This window comes from Thunnus maccoyii, chromosome 13 (genome assembly GCF_910596095.1).
Source record: "Thunnus maccoyii chromosome 13, fThuMac1.1, whole genome shotgun sequence".
NCBI lineage: Eukaryota > Metazoa > Chordata > Actinopteri > Scombriformes > Scombridae > Thunnus > Thunnus maccoyii.
In genome coordinates, this window is record NC_056545.1 from 17,644,900 (window position 1) to 17,658,184 (window position 13,285).

The following is a 13,285-nucleotide window of genomic DNA, read 5'->3' on the forward strand; positions in this document are numbered from 1 at the left end:
ATTATGGAATTTCTTAAATTAATTATGGTAATTTAAGTGTATTCATTCAAATGTTTTTAGCTAATAAGAAATTGTACGTCGGCATATGTTCACAGAGTAAATGTGTACATGCAAGATTGATGCCAGACAGTCACCAGGTGCATTTAAAGGACCAGACAGACACATAATGGATTCAGTATAAATATTTAAAATACTTTATACAGCATAGAAATCTCTCGACACTCAAACAAAACCATCCATTACAAAATCTTACAAAAGACCCCCCGAGTCTGTATCAATCTCAGTATCAACCAGAAAAAAGGTACAAAGACGTAATTTCAAATGCTGACAATACCGTTCGACTCGTGAAACATTGCATGCAACTTTTCATTTTGACAAGAGGAGGATTCTATTTTAACAGTGAGAAGCCTTATGTGCCCCGTGGAAGCCTTTTTCGTTCGAGTCAAACAGTTCAAGCGAAGATAGTAAGGTGTGAAAAATGTCGATAAACATTTTAGAATCCCTTTGTACGCACGGCAAAAGTGACAGGAACACAGGAGTCGTACTGTTATTTACAAGCACAATTTTCACATCACTCTCAGAGAGCTCTTGGCAAATACTCGTCATTGCAGTTAACACTTAAGACTATTGCACAAACTACAGCGTTAAGACAAAAGGAAGTGAATTATTTTCGTGGATGTTACGTGATCCTAGCAGTTCTTCCCACCCTTCTTTCCCTCAGCCTTTGGCGAGGTTGATCAGTTTCATAAGGCTTTTGATGCTTTATTTTTTCATCTTTTCTTTTTTTTTTTTTTTTCAAAACTGACTATGAACAGACGTATCCTGCTGTGGAAGGAAGTCATAACAAAGACTTCTACAGTTTGAGTTTCCCTGTGGGTTATAGAGGTGATGTAACACTTGGATATAAAAAGTTATAGCTGTGAGTTATTATCAGTGTTGAGTGACAGTTTATATGAATCTATAAAAGGTGAGTATGACTCTACTCTTGGTACCTACTCCTATTTCATCGTGTTGATTCTAATGGCACTAGCACTCAGACACTGCAACACTGTGGCAAAGTCCACACAAGCACGTCACAATCGACTGCTGTTATACATTAATGTATGAGTAATGCAGTGAGGTAAAAGATGGTAAACACCATTGTTACTACAGGTTTTGGTTTTCAAGAATAGTGCAGTGAGCTTCTTCGGCCAATCAGCACTGAGGATACAGTGCCAGCTGGCTGGAAGTCATTTAGAGAGTTTTCACAGAGACAAAACATTTATACGTGTAATCAGGGTTAGGGTAAGAGTTGGGGTCTGTTAGCTGGTGTGAATCAGTCTGCGGCTCAATTAGTAACCAGTTACAGCAATATTACATAAGAGAGTATCTCTTAAACTCAGTATATAATACAGTGTTTTGTGTGTATGCATGTGCGTGTACGTGTACAACTTCTTGACAAGGCCCATATTACATGATGTCCCATGTCCACTCTGTATCTAGGACACAGCGAGGTTTAGTCATTGCTCAGGGATCCGTTTCAAATCTCATCTTCTCTGTGTCACCATCTCTGATTATATAATGAGAGCGCTAACAAGAGATTTTATACTTTCACTCAAACCCCCTTTTGTTTCTTTTTTCTTTTCTTTTTTTTTTTTAATGATCAAGTCCGTCATGAAAAGTGGCTCAGTCGCAATAAAGGGACAGTTCACAGTTCAAAAGGCCGCTCCGGAAGACCTCTCCAACTTAAATAAAATGTTGAGAGGGGCCTTGAGTTCAGTCTGTCTTTCTTTCGTTTGCTTTTGTCTTGTGTCCCTCAGCAGAGGGTCTTGAGTGCACCTGAAGCACAGAGGAGAGTCTGCATGGGGTAGGGAGGTGGGGACACCACTTCTTCGACGACCTGTTCTGGTCGGAAGGTAAACGGCTGCAGCTGGACCTTCTTTTTCAGGATCTGTCCGATTCCCATTGAGGGGAACTTGCTGCGGTGCGTCGGACTGTCGGGATCACTGCTGCTGCTGTTGGAAGGAGGACTGAATGCTGAGGTGGGGTTGAGGGGACTGAAGGCGGACTTCGGGGGGCTGAAAGCTGAGCTGCCTGGGGGGCTTCCAACAGTGCTGGGGGGGCTGCCACTGGTGTCAGAAGAACCACACCAATCTGAGGAAATGCTCTTCTTCGGCTGCGGGTTGACAATGAGGACGGGAGGACTGGGGATTGTGGCCTTCTTCAAGTATGAGGAGTCGGGCTGGAAGGCAGAGACATGGCGGGGCGGGGACAAAGTCCCGTTGGTCAGCTTGTACCACGGTGAAGCCGGAGTGTCTTCAATTTGCTCAGCTTTGGAGAGGGAGCCGAAGGAATGCATGCCGATCGGCGATGGCGCTGGTGGAGCAGGAATGTTGTGTTCCGGGCTCGTATTGACTTGCGGGAGGGTGGCCAGGCGCCTCCGTTGCTGTGGAGTGTTGGGGAAGAGAGGATGAATCTCAAGATATTCCATAGAGGAAGAGGCGACAGTGCCGGGTGGTGCCAGAGGTGAGTTACGATGGCCTCCAGTTATGGCACGCAATAGACCTGAGGAGGAAATGAGAAGCATTGTAACATTTCTGAAATACTGGATTTTGATGTTTGTCAAACATACATTTAGGTAACACTTTATTTTACAGGTCCCTTAATTTTATACCAATTTCCTGGAAATTTTCTCAGTAATTTGCAAATATGTAACAGTTAAGTTGGTAATTACCCACTCATTATATATGGGTTCATATGTAGTTGTTAATTTGCAAAAAATCTTAATAAATTGACAATTCTTTAACTGACAGAAAATACTCAGTTTTCAGTGTGTAGTTTTGTGTGTCAAACTATTGGGTTTTTAATAATTGCTGTGTAACTGTTAATTAAAAGAACATTTCTTTGAAAAGGTTATGTAATTTGATAGTATATAGGAAATGTGTGTTTTTGTAGAGTTTAAAAAAAAACAACTGAACATAGAGTTTGACTACAACTACAACTAACAACTACAAACAACTAAAAACTTTTTTCTGTTTTTTGTTATAATTTGTACCAAATTGCACCACCCTCTTTGTAAAATGTCCTAAAAATTAAATACCTGCAAATTACTCGGAAATTTCCAGGAAATTAGTATAAAATTAAAGGACCTGTAAAATAAAGTGTTAACAACATTTGTAACATTAGTTTTTGCTCTTCTAGCTGCAGACACTGAATGAGGTTATGAAGTGCAACTTCTCTGAATACTTTTGGCTGAGTTCCTTACATGTCTACATTCTATGCATCATGTCTGTGAAATATACCTTTCACACCATGATGTGAGAGTACAATACTGTATGTAACAAGCTCATGTAAAGGTACAAGGACACTCTGTCCTGACTGTAACCTTGTGGTGACCAGCCCCTCCTGACTTGCTGGATTTGTAATAGCCTATGGGCTTTCTCTATAGCACTTACAGGTAAATGAGGAGAGGGAAAGGAGCTTAGGCTTCAGCTTTGCCCCCAGGTCCTTGTCTGTCACTTGTAAGCTCTTCTTCAGGGAATGTTCTCACGCAGACTCCGACCACTTGTCATTCTTTGTTAACAATCTCAGGCCTATTTTTTAAGAACTCAATTCAATTAACGCTGCTGTGTTGCAAGACTAAATTTAGTTTTATTCCAAATTAAAAATTTACTGCTGTTCTATCTTAGTTATTTTATTTAAGTGTCAACCAGCAACATTAAATAAAAAAGTGTTTGTGTGTTTTCCCCACAATTACTGGCAACTTGTCCAAGATGCTTCCTCTCAGATGGATGGATGAATGGGTGGATGGTTGGATGGATGGACAGACAAACGATGGATGGATGGATGGATGGAAGGATGGATGGATGGATGGATGGATGGACAAAGAATGAATGGATGGATGGGTGGGTGGATGGGTGGATGGATGGATGGATGGATGGATGGGTGGGTGGGTGGATGGATGGTAATTATGTATGTGTGCAACAGGTCACTGCTGTACAAGAACATGCGTGCTCAGTCAACCTACCCTGTATGAATAAAAGTAAATAAAATAGAAATAAATAAATAGAGTGGTACTTATTTAAACCAAATTACTGTATCTTATTTTCTTTTTTACAAATCTGCCCAGGTTTTTTGTACGGCACCACATGAATCCTCACCTGTCCTGTGTTTCTTCTCCTTGCTGGGCCCCTTGCTAACAGCCAGATAGACGGGCGTCTGTTTGGGGGGTATGGTGAGCTTGTCGACGTGCTTCCTCCACTGGGTCTGGAAGTATTCATTCTTCTGTTTTTCTCCTTTCTTTTTCTCCTGGAACTGCATCTCCTAAACAGCCAGAGTGAACCGCACATTACAACAGCCCTTGGCATTGACAAACCTATTGTGTAACCATATATAATTAGCATCATAATTCTTGCACCCTTTTAACCCTTTCCAGGCATAGACACTGAACTCAGGTGAGCTGATTTTTACAGAGCAGACTAACTCTTCCCTTGGAGAGAAAATACTGGTCTTTGTAAAACTAATCCAGCATCGCCATCCTAAGGTAAAATATGTATACGTGTATAAGAGCTCAGATTGATTTTTTTACTCTCTGTTAATAAAAATGACATGGGACAGGCGTTAACTGGGATCTTCTTACCCTGTATTCTTTAGAGAGCCTCTTCATTTTCTTGTTGAGGAGGAAGTACACAGCCAAAGTGTGGCAGGCGCGGTTGGTGAGGACGGCACTCAGCACCTCACTGTGCTTGTAGTCCATCTTCTCTGTCATATGCAGCAATACCGTGTGGTTTATTTCCTCAATGTGGATCCTGAATACAGAAAGGGAACACAGAGTTTAACAAAAAATAGACGACAAAACTGCTGAAAAAAGACTCGGAGCATTTCGAATTTTCATATGACCTCGGTGGATGTGTGTGAGTCTACCTGTTGAGGTACGGTGCCCCTGTGTTCTTGTTGGCCAGCTGTAGCCAAGAGTCAGCCATCACCTGATGAATATTGGGGCGCTTGTTGGGATCAGGCTCAAGAAGCTTCTTCAGAAGACAGATGGCAGCTGAGAGAGAGAGAGAGAGAGAGAGACGGAGAATAAATATTCATACACTGCCACTGACACGCAACTCTCTGCACAGAAAGGAATGTTTACTGATGCTGAAATTAGGGCTGCAACTAACAATTATTTTTCTTGGTTGACTAAAACATGTTATTACATATTTTACTTTAGAAACGTAACCGCTCATCGGGTTGACAACTATGTGATTGAACATATAATATTTCTTCATTTCCTGTCACCTTGTTAACCTCTGACAACTAATCTGTATAACTAGCTCGACCAGGGGTGTACATTTCATAATCCCTTTGTCTTGACAGTGCATGTACACACTAAACACGAACTTGGCCCTCATCCCGTTATTACATAAAACAGATTAGATGATACTCATATGTCATTAGCTTGATTAACAGGCACTTGCAAAAGGGGGTTAAGCCAGGCCTTACTTTGCACATAGAGAGCGCCACTGTTGTGATACACTCCGGTATGAGCGTCACTACTTCCAACGAAGTTAATACACCTAAAGTTAATAATAAAGTTAACACACCTGTGTTCACATGCTCATTTGATTTTCCGACCTTCGTCATCTTGGTTCACAAGTCCCACTATATTTAGCCCTATTGTTTATTATTAAGTAGTAGTACTGAATTTGCTTTAGAAATGCCTGTGCAAATATATTCTACTTCTATCACTATAAAATGACTACAATGATAGATTCCCGCAAAGCCTATAAAAAACAGTGGGCGGTTTTAAACACCATTGTCAATATATCTTGATATCTTTTTGATGTTCTGCCAGCCACTTCTTTGGAACTCTTGATCAACAGGAAAGATTAAAGTCTACTGAGGATTTTGAACAAATAATGACGGTTTCTTTGGTACACATGTTTACTCAGGCATGCCAATCTGTTTCCTTCATGCACCTTGACTTCTCACATGTTGTCCTCTGCTTAGACACCGATTGCCTTGAATTTCCACAGTAAAGAAATATTACAGTACAACTACAATAAACTCACTGTGCTGTTTGCTTATGTTTAGGTAAGCAGAATGTTTGAGGGTAGAGTTTCTCTTGAAGATTTAAGAGAGTAGTTATAAAAGGAGTGTCAATCACAAAGATGCATATAATCTCTCATTTTTTCAGTGATGACTATTCTTACAGTTTTTTTTGTTTCTTAAGCCTTTTGATCTGCATTTTGTCTTTTTTTTTTTCAGTTGGGTGTCATTTAACAAACAGCTCCAAAACTCCATTGTGAAACCAGACTGTCAGGTTGATAGCCAGCCAAAAAGCTAAGCAAAGGTTATACGTGACGAGTGATTTTTTTTGGCACTAAACCCATAAAGACTCAGGTCACTGGCAGAGCAACTTCTTATCTCGACATTTCCATTTACCCGTTTGCGTGTCTATTGTCAGACAACTGGATTTTCATTACATATGTCAACATATTTTCATTCTCACACGGGAAAACAGATCCCGCAATTATCTTGTTTACATGCCTGCTATTCATTCAAACTTCACTTCTTCCCTGAGGGGTGATTGCACTGATACATGAGTGGGCATGATAGTGCACCATCTGTAGGGTATAGGAGCTGATGGATTCATATTTTGCTCACCGCAAAGCAACAGCTTGTCGTCTGCACAGAGGTGTGCATTTGTGCATTTGTTATTTACCTGTAGAGAGCGAGGGAGGTAGAGGGTTCATCTCCTTGTCCACCATCTTCTGGTGCAGGGCTCGGAGACTGAAGGGCTCCACAGTGAACGGAAGAGTCCCAGTCAACATCGCATACATGTTCACCCCACTGAAAGATCAAAATACATGAAATTAACAAACCTATTTCAATATCTTGATGTTTGACAACAATTTGTGTAATTGCTGAGAAGGAAATTACACTCACATGGACCAGACATCCACCTTCGGCCCATATTTCTTCCTGGAGAGTAGCTCCGGGGCAGCATAGGCCGGACTCCCACATTGGGTGCTGAATGGATCTGAGTATCCCAAGATGCCAGCGCAGTTACTGAGTCCAAAATCTGAGGGACAGAAGAGGTGGGTGAGTGTTGTTTCTTTTTCTGACATACCATTATTTAAATGGCCTCATCAGTGCTACACACACAAACAGAAGCAGATTAGCACTTTGGTGAGAGCTTGTGAGGGTTTTAACGGCATATTTAATTGCTTTTAGCCCCTCACCACATGGGACACTGTAACACTCCAGCTGAAAAAATCTTGGCATCAAAGGCCCTCTTTTTTATTATTAACTTATCTTGTTCGTCGCTGTGAGAATGTTTGTATTTATGAATGATTTTATGGAATTTCTGTATCTTAAGTTTTACACGTGTGAGTTTAAAGAGAAGCAGCATTGCACTGAGTGAGGAGAAGAAACAGAAGGAGAGAAAGCTTGAGGTGAGTTAAGATACTCTAAATGCTAAGAGCGCCTGAGTTACCTATGAGCTTTATGTTGTCCTGCTCATCCAACAGGAGGTTTTCTATCTTCAGATCCCTGCAAGACAAAGAGAGAAAATGGAGATGTCAATGCCTGCACAGTGTCCGTGTTTACATTAGATAACTTATCTAAGCCGCCGTCATCATACAATGCACAAGACGGAGAGGTCAGCGGTAATCAACCCCCTCCCCATCGACCCCAACACATACACAAATACCCTCCCAATGTGGGTCACGCTGGCTGATTTCTCGGGGTCTATTGTGTGCCTTCAGATCCCTCCTTAGTCTTACAAATCCTGTTATACAGTGATCTACATAGACCATCTCACCACGATAGAAATTTAGTTCCCAGGCTCTGAGCGACAAAGAATGTAATATTCCCAGGAAGAGCTTTGTGAAATTTAAATCTGAAATTTGACTTTTTATTGTAATATGCAACAGTATTTGAGAAATGCACTCGAATGACTAATGTTTGGGTTATTGCACATTGCTTGGAAAGTCAGCTGTTGGATTTAACAAGTAAGAACTTTTTTTTTTTTTTAAATCATATTTATTTTTCAGTTCTTAGCAGCTTTCTGGGAAACCTCCGAAAGCATAGCACTGTAGTTATTGAACAGACAGATCTGGTTATGTGTGGATTAACAGTAACGTGCACAATGAGGACTTAACCCACACTTTGAGAAAGAGGATCATGTCTGACTCTGAGATCTTAAAGTCAGCTTTAACCCCTACAAGAGCACAAAGCTCTCTGAGCTACTGTTGGCAAACTGTCAACATTTTTGGTGGCACTGACAATAGCAGTTAAAAGTTCTCATTCAAGTGAATGGGAATGTGTCCAACTTTTGACAGGTACTGTATGCAAATACTGCTTGTGACATTGAAGATCAGTGTGTGTGTGTATTTTTCTTTCACTTTTTAATTGTCTGCTGGAAATGAACTCCTTGCACCCTTACCTGTGCACCACACCCGCCCTGTGCAGGTGCTCCACAGCCAGCACCAACTGACGAATGTATTTCTGAGTCTCTCTCTCGTCCAGGCGTTTCTTGTCATAGATGCGATTCATGAGGTTCCCGCCAGGACACAGCTCCATCACTAGGTAGTAACTGTTCTCCGTCTCAAGGATGTCCAGCAGCTGCGTGATGTTAGGGTGGCGGATCATCTGCTGGATGTGGCCCTCCCTCCGCAGGTTCTTGGTCACATACGAGTCCTTCTTGGCCTTGCGCTTGTCAATCACCTTCACCGCCACCTGGAGAAATTGAGACAGGAGATGTTGTGATTAATATCCGTGGAGAATGGAGCAGTAGTGCACTGCTGTGTTTTGGAGGCAGGATTTCAGAGAGTTGTAGCGTAACAGGTGATGAGCTACTCAGTCTCAGTTACAGAGAATATAACTCGACACTGACTCACAGCTGCTGCCAATGTGGGACAACCCAGGCGCTACAGGGCCCTGAGGCTGCAGGAGGGGGAGGCGTGTGTGTGCATGCACCGTGTGTGTTGGAGGAGTTACTGAACCATCATAAACTAGGGGAAAAGCAAATGTTACCCGATCTGTTAAAGGTGCTTAGGCCAAATGGACAGTTAATATTGTCCCATTTGGCTCAGAGTTCAGTTGCAGCTAAACACACATGAGGAGTGGTGACAACTGCAAAACCAAAACTGAGGAAGGATAAACTAACATTTTTCTGAGGCAGATTCAACAGACTGAGAAGAGCAGATTCCCAGGCAGGCAGGCGTGTTAAGTTTTTTTCTGTAATTACTCATCCCCAGCATCTTCTGTCTGTGTTTCACTGCCCTTGTTGTCTCATCAGAGAAGAAATCTGCATAATGTCCTCATAAAAGTCACAGAATGTGTCCTTTTTCTTAATGACACCACTTTGCTTCCCTCTGTACCTAATTACATTCAATAGCGTACCCATCTACTCTATTTCATCGTTTGCCCATGTCTCCTTGTGTACTGTCTAGACTGAGTTCAAGAGCATGGCTACCATACACTGCAAATCATCTCAAGGGGAGCCCACCGACATGGAAAGACATGACCAGTGAAACTAATCATCATATCCATTAATGAAATGGTGAGGGCCAAAGTGGATGTATGTGTGTGTGTGTGTCTTCTCTTTCCTCTGTCCTTCAGCTTGTCTTTTTTACTTTTGTCCTTTCGTCTCTTATAATTGATTCACCTCTGAAAACCTTTTTACTGCTGCTAATTAATATTGGCTTGTATGTGCGTGTGCATTGAGCTGTCACAATACGGTAATAGATGGCCCGTGTTTACGACAGGCAGTGTGGGTAAGAGAAGTGGGTGTGGGGTATATATGGGGGGATGGGGCACTGTATTTACAGTAGGCTATATGAGTAGAGGAGGAGGGGGGGGTTGGGGCCAGGGGGAGGGGTGAGCCCTGCCAGGGGGCTTCTGGGGGATTCAGTTGTTTATCAGGCGCCCCTCAGACAGAAAAGGGGGGAGGTGGGGCAAGACAGGAGGGAAAGTGGGTTACAGACATCAAAAACACATGCATATGACCTCTCAGGCCCCCCTGACCATGACAGCACCATCTCTCACCTCTCCTCACTTTCATACCCCCTGCCATTAAACACACACGCCCAGCATGTCCTCACATCCATGCTGACTTTCTAGTGATGCTAAAAAAAGGATCTGGGAGTCTTCCTGTATTCCCTTTCCCCCCCCCTCCACTACCATTTTGCTTGAATAAATTTGCTCACTGCCCTCCGCTTCCTCCCAACGCCTGTTGGACCCCGTATGCCACTGAATGAGAGAGAGAGAGTAAAGAGAGGGAGAGCATGTGATGTGCTCGATGGTGTGATTGCCAGTGTTTGCATCATCCTCAACAAAGAGAGTGAGGGAAGGAGCGCCTCTTCTCCTCACAGCAACAGAATGGGGAGGGGGTGGGGGGGGGGGGGGCACAGGATGAGCTAATCTCTAATATAAATGTGAATTTCAGTGTTGTACAAAAACACAAATAGAAGTGGTCCTACATGTGGGGACACATAGGGAAAAGGAGGTACTTGTTTTTCCAATATGCAAATGTCCTGGCTGCTCTTCAAAAAAGCCTGGAGAGACAAAGGCAACCAGTGGCCAATGGTAGCCCATATCAAAGCCCTGTGCTGGCAGAATCATAATGAGGCTGAAGCCCATTTATCAACGACGTGATTTCATATGCAAGTAGCAGCCCCGTTCTCTCATAGGCTGGGCAATTTTCCTCTCTTTTCCTATCACAGGCTTAGGCGCCCACTGCGGTGAGATCACCACCACCAGCAGACAAAGCAGAGATTGAGAAAAACCACGGAGCGCACAACTAGTCATCCAGCACATGTTGGGGGGAAAAAGACAAGAGCACATGTTGGAAAAAGACACACAGCTCTCACATACACTAAAAGTAAATATTTTCACTCAAGCCCAGCTATAAAACAAGCCCTGCTGAGCATATAGCTGAGTTCAACAGCTGGTGTGCCACATGAGCTCATTAACAAAGACTCCCATAGCAAACAAGGCTGATCACTTTCTCTGGGGAAGCTAAGCACTGATTAGTCTGTCAGATCTGTATTGACAGATTGTAAAAAAATCTTAAAGGCTAAACTGTTCATATGAATAGGTGAAGAGTTTTTCTTGGCTGACATGCAGCAGAAAAGAATGTATTGCCAAACAGGCATGAGCCAAGTGACAGCTGACACTGTCCACTGAAATGAAATCTAAAACCATATCAGACCTCTCTGGCTGCATGCCACAGATGGTTTTTAAATTACTACAGTCAGAACAAAGTCATAAAGTTTTCTGAAGGGTGTAATTATCTCTCAAAAAAAGTTAACTTTTGATTTAAAATTTACAAGTGTAAGAAATCAATGATAAATCGATATCAGCTGCATTTATTCTGAAGGCGTGTGGTAGAATCACAAGATACATTTAATTCATTTAAAGAGATATATAATATATCACACACAATTTTACCAAACCATGTTGTTTAGCAGTCACATTTCCACTTTGTTGCCCCCGGAGTATGCTTACCTTCTCCCCGGTCATCGCATGGAGACCTTCTCTAACTTTGGCGAACGATCCTTCTCCCAGCTTCCTCCCAATCAGATAGTTCCCGACCCGTTTGGTGTGGTAAAAGTTCTTCAGGATGTCTGCCGCAGGACTGCATAGTGAAGCCGGGAGGATGCTCTCATTCCCGGCACTGTTTGGGGTTTTACCCTCATATAACGCGTGGCTGTTGTCCACTACCATGTCGCTGTCAGCAACTGGCATCACAGCTCCCTTGTCAAACGCCTCCTTTTAACAAGGGAGAAAATTACGCACGCTCGTCTCTCTCCTACCTCTAAGGCAGGTATTCAATGCTTACAGCGTCCGGTACAGTGCGTAAAGTTCGTTCTGTCTGCGTACTCGCCCCTAATAACAAATTAGGGAAATCGGAGCTTGCGCCACCTGTTCGCCCAAAGCATCCAGTGAGCGCACTCAGCAGTTTCCAAGACAAGGCTTGATTAGTGTGTCAGCTTAGATTTAAATGACACGGAGAAATACCGGACTCAATCATGGAAAGTTTATAACTGACGCAACCTGTCTTAGTACTTGAGAGGGCTTTAAAAAAAAACAGTCTGAGGTAGGCTCTACTCAGCTCCCCTCTCCATGCGCGAACGTCTTCTGAATAGTCTATGTGAAGGCAGCGTGTTTCTCGGTTTGAAGTGACTTTCCCGGTCATCAGAGTGGGCGTTACTTAGTGTGATGGTGAAGAAAAAAAACACACACACACACACAGCCCCTTTGCACTGTGATGGTGATTTTCAATCCAATCAGCGCAGTCGGGCGGAGCACATGTGAGAACAGCGCTGCTCTGCCGTCTCGCATGGTGCGCTCAAAATATACATGGATGTGAACAAAGAATACATGTGTAGCCAGAAGAGAGAGAGAGAGAGAGAGAGAGAGAGAGAGAGAGAGAGAGAGAGAGAGCAACACTGTCGGTACAAATACCTGGACATTTTATTTAATAACGTGATTTCTAGGTGTCGTGATTAGGCTGATGACATGAGCGCAGATTTTTGGTCACACCGTGCGCTTTGCGTCAGGCAGCTCAACAATCCATCCATTTCATTGATAGAGATTCACATTTCTAGTAGCAATAAATAAATGTTGATAGTGAGAAGTAGTTAATTTCATATAACGCGCAACATTTTCCAGACAGGAGAAGTGTTGCCATTTTCTTCTCAGTGTGATTTTGGTTGTTTCTGAACTTGGAGTTGTGCCAATAATACAGAAAGTTGCACTCCAGTAGCTACACCAGCAGCAGCAGACAAAGGAGCATTTCCCACCTTCCACACCGAGGTGTTCACTGGCCTAATTAACGTGGTGTTCATCATCACTCAAAGGAGGACACCTGCGGGGAGGGGCAACAGTTTGAGATGTATTTTTCTTCCTGTATTTGGCTCCAGCTCAGGTTAATCTGACCTAATATGATTGCATTATGATGAATATATGTTTTTACTACACAGTGAACCTGCGAGGGTCAGACAAAATAACAGAAACACCTGACAATTGAATGCAATCCATAAAAATAGCAATGCAATAAATACTACAGTGTGAAGCTTATATTTGTTAATGATTTGTGTCAAATATGTGTTTTATGAGGCTGTATATAGTGGTGGTACTGTATTAGATTTAACTGTATATACAGGTTTGGCATGTTTATTTTCTTTGTATGGATTCCTAGAAGGAGTGAGAGGAATGCATCCACATATACGCATACATTGCTGGACCATGCATCCCAGACACTAAACCAGACACCCTGACAGGGAGCCAAAGGTATAAGTATACCACC

The 13,285-nt window shown here is 42.7% G+C and overlaps 1 protein-coding gene across 1 annotated transcript; it reads right to left on the reverse strand.

Annotated features, from left to right (window-relative positions):
• Positions 1–72: 72 nt before the first annotated feature.
• hunk (hormonally up-regulated Neu-associated kinase) lies at positions 73–12,198 on the reverse strand. Its single transcript, XM_042431399.1, has 9 exons — positions 11,482–12,198; positions 8,417–8,709; positions 7,466–7,521; positions 6,916–7,051; positions 6,692–6,819; positions 4,903–5,029; positions 4,619–4,787; positions 4,140–4,302; positions 73–2,544 (listed from the first exon to the last, which is right to left on the reverse strand). Exons 1-9 carry the CDS (start codon positions 11,719–11,721, stop codon positions 1,796–1,798), a joined length of 2,061 nt encoding a protein of 686 aa, XP_042287333.1. The 5' UTR covers positions 11,722–12,198; the 3' UTR covers positions 73–1,795.
• Between the last annotated feature and the right edge of the window lie 1,087 nt (positions 12,199–13,285).